Source organism: Sorex araneus, chromosome X (genome assembly GCF_027595985.1).
Source record: "Sorex araneus isolate mSorAra2 chromosome X, mSorAra2.pri, whole genome shotgun sequence".
NCBI lineage: Eukaryota > Metazoa > Chordata > Mammalia > Eulipotyphla > Soricidae > Sorex > Sorex araneus.
In genome coordinates, this window is record NC_073313.1 from 229777322 (window position 1) to 229792915 (window position 15594).

Here is a 15594-nt window from a genome sequence, read left to right on the forward strand (position 1 = left end):
AAGAGTTCCATATTAGAGAAGTCTCAAATGCAAAAAAGATGTAGCCAAGCCACTGAAACAGGGCAAACTTCAAAAGAGGGAGAAGGTATTTTTTTTTTTGAGAAGGTATTTTTTAACCTTACTTTTGGAAACTCTAAGATCAAAATATTGGAAAATTAAAGTTAAAACAGAGTAAGAAACCATGTCCAAACAATAAAATAGACCTATATGAACAGTCAAAACAATAAAAAGATTTAAAGAATGGCTGAATTTAAAAAATTTAAAGGATGGATTCAGTTATACCACTAAGGATATAGACTAAAGGGGCCAGAGAAACAGCATAGGGGCTAAGGTACTTGCCTTGCATTCTGCAAACCCCATTTCAAATCCCCATCACCACCTTGGGTCCTCTGAGGATTTCCAGGGGTCACTCCTGAGCACAGAGCAAGGAGTAGCCCCTGAACATTGTGAACATTGTTGGTGGTGGCCCCCAAATAAACTATTACTATTACGACTACTACTACTACTACTACTACTACTACTACTACTACTAATAATAATAATAATAATAATAAATAGACTAAATAATAGTAACATTTAAAACTCTTTTCTGTCAGAATTACATATTTTTTAGAGGGGCTACTAAAAGAAGTAGGTGGCCTAGAAGAAGCCACCAAGGCTATATCCAGCAATGGGAAGTAGAGCATGGAGGATCAAACTGAAGGCTTCACACATGACAGACATGTGCTCAACTACTTAAGGTATCTCCCCAAAGCTGTAATTTTCATGAAAATGAGACAATTTGCAATGTGGTTAATGGAAGCCTATGGCTAAAAATCCTTCAACCCATGACAGTTGGACTCAGAGAATGAGTGAAATCTCTCAGGGCCTTCTGCAAATGACCCAGCTCTTCTGCTGAGTGAAGAACTAGGCAAAAGAGCATTGCTCTATAATTTCAGAAGTATCTCCATGAGAGTCGGCCATCCAAGTCCAAGCCGATTCAATTTCTTATTCAGATGAAATTGTTAAGATTTTCTTTATAAGCCCGTGCACTAAATAAGGCCTTTTAATGGAAATTTTCTTTAGTTTCCTCAAAAATATCATTTACTTATCTTTTGGCATAAGGCAAAAAAAGTAAGAAAATCCTATGTAAGAAAGCAAAAGAAAATATTTTTACATCTAGAAAAAACAAAGACATATTTTTAAACCAAATCATATATCTCACATTATTTTTCCATAAACTGCTCCGTAATGAATCAAATGATTAATAAAGTTGTGATGTCATTTGCTGTCTTTGAGGATTTAAATCCCAAAAAGGAAGACATTTTTCTTTTCTTTTTCTTTTGGTAAATTAAATGCTCATGAATAGGATCCCAGGTGTGACTCATCTTAAACCAAATTTGGCTCTTTACATAAAGATCACTCATTAGGAACAGCATTTTAGTGGCAACACACCCCTGCTTCTGAAAGGATTCCATTCTAAATTTTCCATCCCAATGATATATGTCCAATATGCAATAAATATGCCATTGACTGCATTCTTCAGTGATGCTGTTTTCTTTCTTATTTTAAATTTTTTCTTTTATAGAGTAGTTCACAATATTTGATTACATTTAATACTCAAAAACCAATCCCACCACCACTACTCATTTCCACCACCATATTTCAGATGTTTCCATCCCAAGTCCCAATCCCTGCCTCAAAGCAGAACTGAAAAAACATTTTATATTGTTTGTTATGTAAAAACTGTTGAAAATGCTATGAAAAATGTATCACTAGAGGAAAGAGTGTGAAGACTGTATTTCACCCAGGGACATTAAGCCCTTGTATAAGAGATCATTAATGTGTTGTTAAAGGTTGAACCTTGTGTGCTTATATGTGTTTGTGCATACATATGTAGGCTAAAAATAATATTTCCTTCTAATATTGGTTGCCTCCTACTTTGAACCCCTTTAAATGTGGTGCAGTACTCTTGGAGTATGGGTGGTGAGTGATGCTGCTTTCACAAAGAAAACTTTTTCTAAGTAAACTTTGTTGCACCCATCACAGAGATGGGTCAGCGGATTTTTTTGAACTAGGTATATGAAATATTATTTTCTATACTTACAATTGACATACTTAGCGAATAATTTGCAAAATACTTGTTAATTTTTTCCAAAGACATAATTATAGTTGACCTACAATACCAATAGTATTATTAAGAAATAACAACAGTGTTATAACATTGGAATATTCTCTGCATTGTCTCTAATGAAAATGGACTTCACTTTTAACTGGGAAAACGTTTATCTTCTCTCCTCTCAGGACCCTGAGTAGGTGCTGGGAACTGAGCTGCAAAGAAAGAGAAGCACCCTAGGACAAGGGAGTAGCTTGTCTGCAGCCAGAATTCATAGGCAGGTGCTTCCGAGGGCTCTCCTGCCTCACCAACTCTTTTCTTCTTCCTCACCACTAGGAAGACTTGGGGGAAGCCTGCAACTCACTGGTAAGGGGCATTTGCTGATGTGGCTTACAATTCTGTAATTTTTGCATGTCATTATTTTAATTTGGGGACATGAGGACAAAATCATGGTTGTTCTGTTGGAATCAGAGCTGTGTTTCCTGACCCCACCCCCGTGGGAGTCAAAGTTACAGTTCACAACCTGCCCCAGACAGACTCTACTCTAACTACACCCTTCCACAACTACCCAGATCTGGGAGAGGAGGCCCCTGGGTTGGGGGAGACCCTGAGGCAGGCACAAGCATTCAGGCGCTGGAGAAACTGGTTCCTCTGACAAATGAAGAGAAAAGCACAGTTAAGATCTGTGAATGTGCAGACCTAGAGTTTAATTCCACAGGCTCCCATGGGGATAGAAAACAAAATGGCACCATATATTCATTCATTTGTTCATTATTAAAGAGTGACTGAACACCAACTATATGCTGCATACACTGTTTTCACCATGATCTACAGTGCAGGAAGGACACTGAGAAGATGAAGCATTAGCCCCTACCAGACAACAACAGGGCTGGCTAATGGCTATCACTACAGCCTTCAAATCACCGACACCTAAGAGTCTCTATGAGAAGCCAGAGAGACTGGTGGGGGGAGACAGCTGCTGTGTGCAGGGAGCAGGAGAACTTTTGAAAAATCTCTCTGTGGATACTCTGGCCGAGTTGCGTGTCTCTGAGACACTGTGTCTCTGAGACACCGGCTCCGGCTGGGCAGAGGAGGGTGGGTGGCAGAAGGCTGGTGGGGCTCCCAGTGGGCCAGGGTCTGGCTGCAGGAACGGGGGTAGCTACCCAGTGTCTGCCAGGTCAGAGTTCTGCTCAGCGCGACTCTTGCCCCCAAGCGCTGGGTTCCCCTCGTCTTCCCAGAGCCACACCCCGCCATCCCTGAGGACAGCCTCTGTGTGCCCGGGTGCAGGAAGGCAAAGGGGGCTTGAACACACAGGTTCTCCTGTCCAGGCAGACCAGGCCCGCTGAGGCCTCGATCCCACCCCAGCTTTGCCTGTCATGACAACTGTGTAAGGTCTTTATTTCATTTCTCAGGGTTTGAGTTTCCTAATTTGTAAAATGGGACTGATAATAAACTTGATTTATATCCACAAAAAAAAAAAAAGAAAAGAAAAATCTCTGTGTGTATGTGTGCTGAGGAGAGAGGAATGAGGACAACTGGGGTTCTTTACACTAAAAAACTTATTTACGTAATTCACTAAATCCTTTCCCTAAGTCACAAATGGGGAGCCTAGGGCCATGAGAGAAGGCACATCGTCTGAGGCGCATGAGACTTGTTAGAGTAGCAAATAATATTTTAGATACCTAGTTCAAAAAAACCACTGAACCATCTCTGTGATGGTTGCAACAAAGTTTACTCAGAATGAGGTCCCTTTCTGAAACTAGCATCATTGAAGGATGCATTCAATGGTATATTAATTATATACTGGATATGTATAATTGGAATATATATAATTCAATTATATCAATTGTTGCTTCTTTATTAAGGGTAGGACCACATTTCTTCCTCAGGATGCTGTGTGAAATCTAAAAATCACCAGGCGGCCCAATATGGCGACCCAGAACAGCAGATAAAACATAACACCAGAGATGCAGCAGGTGCTAAAAAAAAAAACTCACAGAGCAGCTTCTTTTTCCTTCACTTCTCTGGTTCCATCAAGTTCTTCTGAATGTTCATGGCCATTTCCCAAGATTGTCTTACTGCTTAGAATAAGAGAAAAAATTACAAGGCATGGCAAAGATTTGGATAATTTTGGTACAATTTATATCAATGATTTTAATGACTTTAAATCTTGCCCAAAGATTTTTATTTTTCCTCTCGGGCTTTTTTTTTTTGGTTTGGTTTGGTTTTGAGGTCACACCCAGAAATGCTCCAGGGTTATTTATTCCTGGTTCTACTCTCAGGAATTACTCCTGGCCAAGCTTGCAGGACCATATGGTATGTTGGGAATCAAACCAGGAACCAAGGTCAGCTGTGGGCAGGACAAGTGCCCTATCTGCAATACTATCATTCCAGCCCCCAAAGATTTGTCTTGAGGATATGCACAATTTTCTACAGGCCATTCATTAAGTCTATCCTCTCCCAAGGAATCCATTTTAGAACATGATTTTCCTATAACTTCCACTCAATATCAGTGAAAGAGATGATATTCAAGATCTCTGCCCTCCCATGAATATCCTGAACTCCCCAAGTAAAAAAAGGAGGCAATTTAGCTTAAACTTCTCTGAGTCCAATTACTTTCCATGCTGTCTCTGATCAGTTCAGTATCTCACTTATGAAGTCACAAGGTTCTAATATCCTCTTATCAGTCAGAGCTCTTCGTCACCATCCATGATTCCATGTCAAGCTCTTAGCCATTGAGGATTATTACCTCCCTCGCTCTGTGCCAGTTTAAAGGATATTTCCTGGTATAGATCAGATGTTTAATAAATATTTGCTGAATTAATAGCTTGCATGGCTGTAGAAGTCTAAGTGCCTGTCTAACCTGTCAATATTATTATGACATAAAAACTATTTTCTAAACTAAGGGAATATGGATTGTAACCTAAGTTGTGAAATCAAGTTATCAGGTTTCAGATAGAAGTCTTTTCTTTTTGGTATGTGACATTAAAAATATAAAATGTATCACATATAGCAGGAATAAATAAAATTTCATAAAAATTTTTGTTTCCATTTGAAAATATATATAATGCATTTCTTTTTTAATTATGGGGGGGGCAAGCAAGTTTGCCTTGTCCACAGCAGACCAAGGTTTGATTTCTCCTGCACTCCATATGGTTCCCTGAAACCCTACCAGAAGCAGTCCTTGAGTCAGTCAGGACTAAGCTGTGAGCACCACAAGACCCAAAAAATCACAACAAAAAATGGTTTGTTTGTTGTTCTGAGTGACACACGTGACAGTTCTTGGGCCCAGAGTGCTCAGGAGTCACAAAGGCTGTGGGGATGGAGGGGTGTGTGGTGCTGGGATCCAACCCAAGAACTCACATATGCAGGGGGCAGATGCTTCCCGGGTGAGCCACATCTCCAGCCCTGAAATAAATATCTTACTGTGGGTTGCCATGTAAAATATTTGAAAGGGATTATTTTTTCTTTTTGGATCACACCTGGCGATGCACAGGGGTTATTCCTGGCTCTGCACTCAGGAATTACTCCTGGCGGTGCTCAGGGGACCATATGAGATGCTGGGAATCAAACCCGGGTTGACTGCATGCAAGGCAAACACCCTACCCGCTATGCTATCATTCCAGTCCCATTAAAAGGGATTTAAATAAAGAATCTCTCTGATGTAAAATCAATTCTATACAGGGAGATCAATAATACCAAAGTTCTTCAGAGACAGTCACCAAAACCAATTCCTGTAAAGAAGACCCTCACCCATAAACTTCTAAGAACAATCTATGGGTAGCTCTCCCAATTTTTCTCCCTGACCTGATTCACTTATTTCTATTTCCCCTTTTACTAGCCAACTAGAATCTAGGTATGTCTAGAGTGATCCACTTCCTCTTCTTTAGTTTCTAAAAGATGGTTCATTTTCCAGCGTGGAAAGACTTGAGCCTATTTAACACATATCACTGTTGCACCAAAAGGCAACTGAAATTAAGGTAGATGGATATTTTTGACATATATGTATTAGAAAATTTAGCAAAGCAAGCATTTAAAGGATAATAATGAAAACTATAGTATATGACAAAATTAACTCCGACACAGATTCTAAATGAACTGAAAACCTGGATTTTACAGCTCTACTTGGCATTCCACTCAAAGATCAGAGACAAGATGTAATTTTGCGATGACAGATAGCAATCAAACATAAAGGGAGTGGGACGGGAACACCAGAGTTACAAATGAAGCGATTGTAACCTCATTGGGTCTGGATCAGAAATTCTTCATTCACAATTTCTTTTTTCTTTTTCTTTTTCTTAATGTAGGAGTACTGCTATTTATTCAGCTATCGATTAAGCTGATTGAATTGGGCATGAATTCCATGTTACATTTTAAAAAAAATTTTTAATTGGATATCCATTCATTTACAATTTCTGCATGGCAATATGATGACAACAATAAAGAGTTTCCCCTACCCCCAGAAGAAGCCAAAGAAAGGTCGTTCTTACTTTCTATCCATGTCTGATGCAGCGGCATAGTGTAAGGCTGTCCGTCCCCAGTCATCTATTTCATTAACATTGGCCCCTGTGGTCACTAATGTCTCAATACAGTGGAAATGACAATTTGCAGCTGCATAGTGCAAAGGGGTTCTGAAAAATAAACAGAAATTACTTCATTTGGTCTGAAAAACAAATAGCATCAACAGCATTAGTGCTGACAGCTGTATTCCTAGGGGGTGTGGAGAGCTCTTTATCTCTTAGAAGTGTGTAGGCCAAGGGATAAACCTCACTTCCACTTTCTAAATTAGATCTGAAACTACAAAGATACTATTTCACAAAAGGCCATATACCCATGGATTTATAGTGTATTTCCATTTCCAGTGCCTATCCTGCCTCAGTCTATTTTACTCCTCATTTGGACTATTTTGATGCCATTCCTATTTGCATCCATTGCTCTATTAAAGCTACCATTAAATATCTGGTCCGGATGAATGAAGAACTGAGTCTCCTGAGACCCAATACCTACAGATGACAATCCTGTATAAAACCTCCCATCCTTCCCATTGAACAAAGTCTTGATTCCTTAGTTTAGAACTGAAGACTTTTACAAACTAGGGCAAACCATTGCTTTTTCCAAACAAAATGATTTGAGATTTTTTTCCTTTCGTGTCCACATTTCCCTCTATCATGTTATTTTCTTCCCTAGAATGCCCTTTATTAACTCACTACCACCCAATAAAACCTTACATCCTTTAACTTTCAGAAGTTCTCTCTTTTACTGAGGTTGTTTAGCTCCTGTCCTGGTCTCTCTTGAGTTTTCTTCACTTACTGCCTTGATGCTAACTACTGGTATTCTTTCACCTTCTCCTCTCAACTAAAATCTCCTTAAGGGAAGGGATATAGATTAGTAAAAGGAGCAATGAACAAAGGATCAGAGTCCTAGAATTCTAGACTGGATAAATTTGCGAGTGGGATCAAATTATCTCGAGGGATTTGTGCTTGATTGGTGCAAAAAAACAGTAAGGTAAAGAAAAGTTCTATGATCCATTCCAACAGTCAAAGAGACCATTGTGGCTGTGTGTGTGTTGTTTAAAATTTTAAACATGCCTAAGGTTTACCCCAAGTTGAAATGTTCAATAAATGTAATAAAATGTTCCCATTCTTGTGTCCAATTCTGAATTAGAAGGGTTAAAGGTTGAAGAGATAGTACAGGGGTGTAAAACACTTGCCTTGCAAGTGAACAATCCAGGTTTGATACCTGGCACCACATATGGGCCCTCTAGTACTGCCAGGAGTGATGCCCTAAGCACAGAGTTAAGAGTAAATGCTAAGGACTGCTGGGTGTGGCCCAGTTCTCCACCCCCAAATGAGGGCTGAATTATCCCTAAATAGAAGCTGTGGGAATAAATGTTTTTTTCTTTCTTTCCTTCCTTCCATCCATCTTTCCTTTTCCTTTTTCTTTTTGTGCTTGCTTCTCACTAGGAAAAGGATTTTCTTCTGAGGATAGAATCTCCCCAGCTAGTTACACTGCTGGCCATTTCAACACAAGGTGATTTCCACATAGACTGGCCCCTAATTCTTTTATTTAGGCACTTAAAGCAGAGTTCCCTGTTTACATACCTCCCACATTTGTCCTTCTTATGGAAATCTGCTCCGCTGCTCTGCAAGAGTTTTATACATTCCACATTACTAGAAAGACAGAGAAAACATCATTAAGATGGTAGGGATCAGTGGCTGGGCTATCTACAGAGTTGTCTGTTTTCTGTTTTCTGCAGAGTTCAGGCCCAATAAAATGAAGCTCCAGCTTGAAATTCTGCTAACATTAAAATAACCTGAACAATAGCAGAGCAATGGCACATGGTAAGCACCTAAATTTTCTAAATTTCCTTTTTCAAAGCTAATAAATCACTACATTAAAGAACTTAATAGAATATTTTCATGACTAGGAGGTTTAACAACTATTAAAAAAACTAAATCTTTCAATATAGTCTCATTGTTTACCCTAAAATTACCTTTCAAAACCATAAAGAGTTTATGAGGCAACCCCTCAAACCTATAATAATTTCATGTCACCTTTAAACAATGAGCCAGAGTAGATGAATATTGCCTTTTATACAGCAGAATAAATATACTGCAATAAACATTTTCTACCCAGATTCTTCTTAATGTAAAATAAAAATAAATACCTATCTTCGAAACCTAGTAGATAAATATGCAGAACCAAAGCTAAAAATGATGTAATGCAGTCCAGAGATCTTCCAAAACTGCTTTTGTCGCTCGCAGAAGCAATAAATCATGTTTAGTAGAAAGAAAGGAACCCATCTAAGTGAATTTTACTATTGGAGGACATGAAGCTAAAATAAATTTTGATAAAAGTTTTAGACATAAATTCAGAAGGATGTGTTGCTGCTTTCCATACAAGCCACATTATTTTTTAAAGACAGGCATGGAAAGAGACAATTATCTATTAGTTCTAAAATGAGGATGCTAAGAAGCAATCTAGGATTTAGTGGTTTATTAACATTTAAATAAGAAAAATGATCTCATTAGTGACAGACCCGAGCAGGGCTCTTCCCACCTTACATTTACCCTTTATAACCACCTTCCTCAAAGAACTATCTGTTTCAGTCACAAAATAGAAAAACTTCCTGAGAGCACAGAGTGTTGTGTAACATTGATATAAAGTATTTGTTTCTTATTAAATGGATCAAAGGGTCAAAGGCAGAGACAGATTTAAGTTAAGTGATTTATCAAGCTCAAGTAATTTGAGGATGGGAAGATCAAGTGGGAAGGTTTCTTTCAAAAAATACAAAATCATGAATATGAATATGAATATATGGCTTCAAAAGGATCCATTCAAATGAGGGGCCCCAAAGCATCACAGTCACCCCGGTTTTTGGAGTCATACACTGATAAATAGACAATGTCTTTGGTGACACACAGACGAGAAAGGGGAAAGTGTTGTTGCTCCTTAAGGACTAGAAAGTTGACTATGGAGCAACATCTTACCGAAACAATGTCATGTGAGAGGCTGTGTTTGGTCAATGTGTGATTTTATATAGGGAGCATATTGATTGGAGCCCTAAAAACTGATTTTAAATGGAGTATCTGATGACAAATCTCTTTATAAATCAAAAAGCAGGGAGAGGAGAAAGGATTAAATCATGTACTGCTACCATTTGGGTTTTCCTGGCTCCTGCTCACATTTAATCCTTATTAGGATTTAAAAGCAAGTTTAGGAATAAAAAACAAAATAATTCAGCAAATAAACAAGATTCGACTCAATCTTAAGATACCCTCTTTCATCACCCACATATGGAAACAAATCTCAAATTACTTCCTTTCAATGAGAATGTATCAAGTAGATACACATTCAACATGCTAAAGAACTAAGATTTAAAAGAGAGACCATGAGAAAAGGAAGCAAAAACAAAACCCCTCCTTTCTACATGAAATGGGTTAACAAATTTTCTTTGGAAGAAGGAAAACTTGAATCTCTGGAGATGCAACATAGTGACATTTGGTATCAAATCATCCCTGAAATGATATAGAAATGATCCCTGATGAACTTTAAAAAAGTGCTTTTGACTCACAGAATACTTAAGTAATTTAGGGTGAATTAGTAATTAAGTCAGGAAATAATAAAAATTGCGATAAATAAAAGAGTTAAAAGACTCACCCTCCTGCAGCAGCAGCATGAAGGCACGTTCTTCCAAATTTATCTGGGGTGTCTATTTCAAAGCCTGCAGACAGCACGTGCTCATTACTAAACAAGGATACTATGCTATACTTTTGTCCTAGTTAAACCACAAGAAACATTGCAGAGACAGAAAAATCAGTTAGTAGAGAAACCAGAATGCAAGCAATTGTAGTCAGAAAGAGGTTGTCATGGAAACGAATGGTAACTGCTCAGGCTTGGCAATTTTATAGGGAGAACCATGAAGCCAAGATGAATTATTTTCACATTCAGCCCTGGGTGAACCACAGCCCCATATTTCAATTCCAGGATAGAAATTCAAGAAACCAATTTGAGATAAGTAAGGCAATAGACAGGCAGATGAACACAAGGAGAAAACATGGAAGGCAGAGCAGTGATCTTAACATGCAGGAATAGATATTTTCTTGAGTGCATTATTAGCTTTCAGTTGTTGTACAATTTGGGAAACATGCTTTCATGCAGAGATTATTTTTAAACCTGCCAACAGCGGTGAAAGCAAATCAACCGAAGGTAAAATACTTTAAATCAAAAAAAAAAAAGCTTCTGTGATATCTGTTCAATTAATTCATAAATAATCTTTGCCTTGCAGGCTTCTATCACCTTTGAAAGCCCAGGAACTTTCTAATACATGGAGGTTGGCAGAAGCAGTGATAAGGAAGATTAACAAAGCTCCAAACCAAAAATATTTCTTGGTTCCAAATGGGCCCGCATAAAAAAAAAGAACACCCTATATTAAACCATGTTAAATATCAATTGTAGTGACTTTTCAGAATCTATGGAGTGAAAAGGAATGTGACATTTCCTACTATTAAAAGATGGGGAATTTGGCCCTTTGCTATGTTGGAAAATATTGAATCTTAAGCTACTGCACTAATTCTCAAGGATGCTTTTTCCTTTTATGACAAACTTCCTAAAAACAATGGCCAACCTTGTCTATCTCTCTCAGTCTGGATCACCCATGCTTTATGGAAAAACTGATTAGGACGCTCATTTCTGCTGCAGGAGCACTGACATTCAAACAGCTCCAACTGCAAGGACTGCTGGGAGCTATCACACAAAACTAGCTGTGGACACAACTCTTGCCAAGTCAGAGAATGGATGACACGAAGCACAAGAAGCCACTCACTCTGACCAGACACTGAAGCCATGAGGCACGTTGACAGGACACATGAAGCCTCATCTCTGCTAATGGAGGTACTTACCCGAGGACAATAACTTTCTGCAGCAGTCAGAGTGAGCATTTAGGGCAGCTAAATGTAAAGGGAACATGCTATGGATTCCACACCTGAGAAGAAGAAAAAAAACAGAGTGACTCATGGCAACAGATCTCAAGATATATGCAGAAGCACGATACTTTTCTCAAGGGTCATTGATAAAAATTAATCCATGCCACTTGGCTGAAATCTGCAATTCTTTTACTCAACAAATAGTTTTATAATTTTTCTACTCAACAAATAATTATGTACCCACTTTCTACCTTAAACAACAAAATCCCGAGCCTGAATAATAATTAAAAGTTTATGTCACAATGTATGTGTTTATGGGGCTGGAGCAATAAAACAATGGGTAGGGTGTTTGCCTTGCACGTGGCTGACCCGGGTTTGATTCCTCCATCCCTCTCTGAGTGCCCGGCAAGCCACCGAGAGTATCCCGCCTGCATGGCAGAGTCTGGCAAGCTACCCGTGGCTATTTGATGTGCCAAAAATAGTAACAAGTCTCACAATGGAGACATTACTGTTGCCCACTCGAGCAAATCGATGAACAACAGGATGACAGTATGACAGTGCTACAGTATATGTATTTATATATAAATGTATAACATTAAAATCCATCATAATAATATATATATTTGCAATCTAGGGATTGAACCTACAGTCTTACACATAAAGGCCCATGCTCACTGTGCCTCATCCTCAGTCCTTAGGAAATTTATATTTTATTTTATTATTTTTGAGGGTGGGGTTTTGGGGCTATTCTCAGTCATGATGCCATGAGCTACTCCTGACTCTGTGGAATAACCCTAATGGTGTAATCCTAATGGTGCTCAAGGGACTGTATGCAGTGCCCAGCATTTGATGCAAGGCAAGTGCCTTAACTTCTGTATTATCTCTCTGGTCTACAGAAACATAGATTTTAAAGAAAATTTTTCCTATAAAGAATGATTTGTTGCATGGAAATTTAATTTATCTTTTTTCTTTCACCTTAGCAATTTTAAGTTATTTCTTTATCTACTAAACACAGTAAAATATTAGATGCTATGCAAAGTGCTGCAGATAAAACAAATTCTCAACTTGGAAATGATCATGTTGGACAAGAACTGAGTGGTAAAAGTAGGTAAAGGGATATTGCCTTCAGTATTTGTATTGCAAACCACAATGCCCAAACAAAAGCACATGGGTGAGTGCTAGAGAGCAAGAGAGAGAGAGAGAGAGAGAGAGAGCACGAAAGAGAGAGAGAAAGTGCCTGGCATAGAAGCAGGCTGGGGGTTGAGGGTGAGGGTTTTGGGAGGGAAGCTGAGGACACTGGTGCTGGGATATGTACACTGATGGAGGGATGGGTGTTGGAACACTATATGACTGAAACCTAAACATGAACAGCTCTGTAAGGGTCTATCTCACAGTGATTCAATTAAAAAATAACTTATAATAAAAAGCAGCCTATTTTATGTTTTCAATAAAAAAATACCAAGCATTTTGTGAAAAGCTATTAATGACTATATTATTGAAAACAACATTTTGGATAAAAAAATAAGCTAAAATTTATCATTTACAGGTGAAAATTCATCTTCAATAGACATGTAATACACATTAGCCATCCTAAGGATACCAGACACAAAAAACACCAAAATTAAAAATATTATTTTGCATATATTTCAGCCAATTTCCAGTAGCTTGGCAGCCACACCCACAAACTGCCCCTGGTGCCGTGTAATCCCACCAATGACCAACATCACTATCACTGTCACTGTCATCCCGTTGCTCATCAATGTGTTTGAGCCGGCACCAGTAACGTCTCTCATTGAGAGACTTATTGTTACTGTTTTTGGCATATCAAATACACCACGGGTAGCTTGCCAGGCTCTGCTGTGTGGGCGAGATACTCTCGGTAGCTTGCCAGGCTCTCTGAGAGGGGCGGAGGAATCAAACACGGGTGGACCGCATGAAAGGCGACCGCCCTATCGCTGTGCTATCACTCCAGCCCAACAGCCAACATCCAGAGACTATAAGACCAAGCTCCCAGAAGAGAGCGATGCAGAGTCTCTTGCCCCCCCCCCCATGCCTGGCTGTCTTCACTGGGGCCCTTCAGAGGGGGCAAGTTGCCTTTCCCTCCCCGCCCCAAGCAGAGTCTTGACAGTTGAAGACCTCTGGAACCCAGCCACAGCCATGCTCAAGGCCACTCTCCACATGTTCGGACGAGTCTCATGCATGAAAGGTCTGGCAGAGAAACCCAGGTATGAGGGACCCGGGGCTGAGATCTCCAAGCCTGCTCGGATTGGGACTGGGCCTTCTCCACCCAGACCCCCATTTTCCAGTAGTTTGGCAGTCACACCCACAAACTGTCCCAGCACCGTGTAATATCACCAAGGCCAACATCCAGAGACTATAAGACCAAGCTTCCAGAAGCGCATGCCTGCAAAGCCGCCGCATGACATCTAATAGCCTTGTTCTCCCTCTTGGAGAACCTGACAAGCTACCAAGAATCTATTGCCCGCATGGGAGAGACTTGCAAGCTCCCCATGGCGTATTCATATACCAAATATCGATAAGCCAAAAACAGTAACAATACGTCTCATTCCCCTGACCCTGAAAGAGCCTCCAATTGTTGGGAAAGATGAGTAAGGAGAGGCTGCTAAAATCTCAGGGCTGAATGTAATAGAGACATTACTGGTGCCCGCTCAAGTAAATTGATGAACAATGGGATACATTGATATATTTCAGCAATCGAGTGTAATTTTTCCTAATGATATTACAGAAAGAATCTAGAAAGGCATCTTTTAGTAAATACGTGACTGCCACACAGTTCCCAGGGTGAATCCTTAAGGGACTGACAGCCTTACTTCTGTGAAGAAGCCTCATTCCTCCACAAAGCCAAAACTGCTAAGTTGTCATTCAGAACAGCTGAATCAGAGATTCCTAGGTATTTATAAGCACTTATGTTATGTTAACTTATGTTACTGATCATTTCTCATATCTCATTTTATTTCAATGGTGATTTCAGATTCTGTAAATCCTTGTATGCATAGCACAAGCAAAAACATTATATATTTATACTACAATGTTAATTATCTGAATTTTTTCTCTAGTACAAAAGGACTTGTTTTAAATTCTATGCTTCATAATTACTTATCTTTGTAAGCCTTGAATACATGGATTTTATTTTCTATCTCAAAAAAATCATGAGTATTATATCAAAGTATAAAGAATTTCAGATTATTTGTTGATATTCAGTGGTCTACAGAACCTGACTCAGCCAGCAAGGAACCACTTCTCTCTTTCCATGAAAACTTCTACTTGTTGGTGATTTTGTTAGGTCTTCCCTCTGTTAATTTCCCTCTCCCTACATGGAGATTTCTAACCCTGTGTATATAATAGCTGGCATCCATCAAGAGATGCAATTTGCCCGTCTTCTGGGCATTGTCATGTGGAGAAGTGCTTGTAATTGCCTCTCTCGTCATTTAAAAAAATTGTGAAAAGCAATTGCATTTGTGACAATCTTAATGCTCAAGAAAGGAGTGGTTTGGGGGATGGGAGAACTCACATAGCATAAAAAGAAATATTATACTATTTATATTACACTTCCCTCTTGATGTCAGTCAAGCATACTAATTTTTTAAAAATGCACAATAAGTATTAAAGGCTATGAATGAAAACTGTACTAAATGGAGTTTCAGTTACTTAATTTAACCTAGTCACTCTATTTGGGAATCTAGGGCAAAAATACATCATTAATTATCTTTGGGCATTTGAAATGAAGACAACACATAGTATATTTTCTAGGATGGCTTTAACTTCCTTAAAGAAAGTACCAAAAATTAAGTACTGGATTTCTCAAGATTTCTTTGAGACTTCCATATTCTTTACATACACACATATACATAAACAAACACATATATAATCATATACTTACATATCTACATATATCCACACACAAATATAGGATATATCTTACAAATGTACCTTAGTGTATCTTTACATAAAAATTCAAATAAGTAAATTATGAAAAGAACATCTAACTGTAAGAAATTAATTGGTACAAACATAAAATGTATAAATATAGTATACAAGCAATAGTAGCACAAT

General features: G+C 38.7%; 1 protein-coding gene across 4 annotated transcripts in view; it reads right to left on the reverse strand.

The window, feature by feature from the left end:
- ANKRD44 (ankyrin repeat domain 44) overlaps positions 1 to 15594 on the reverse strand; it is a 341805-nt gene that overhangs the window by 90619 nt on the left and 235592 nt on the right. For 2 of the 4 annotated variants that reach the window (XM_055122139.1, XM_055122137.1), the window contains exons 11-15: positions 11497 to 11579; positions 10256 to 10319; positions 8197 to 8265; positions 6586 to 6726; positions 4093 to 4173 (exon numbers count right to left, since the gene is read on the reverse strand). In XM_055122139.1, coding sequence (XP_054978114.1) covers positions 4093 to 4173; positions 6586 to 6726; positions 8197 to 8265; positions 10256 to 10319; positions 11497 to 11579 — 438 coding nt within the window. Of the gene's footprint in view, positions 1 to 4092; positions 4177 to 6585; positions 6727 to 8196; positions 8266 to 10255; positions 10374 to 11496; positions 11580 to 15594 lie in introns of all 4 variants that reach the window. The other 2 variants (XM_055122138.1, XM_004601239.3) reach the window with 2 other exon arrangements.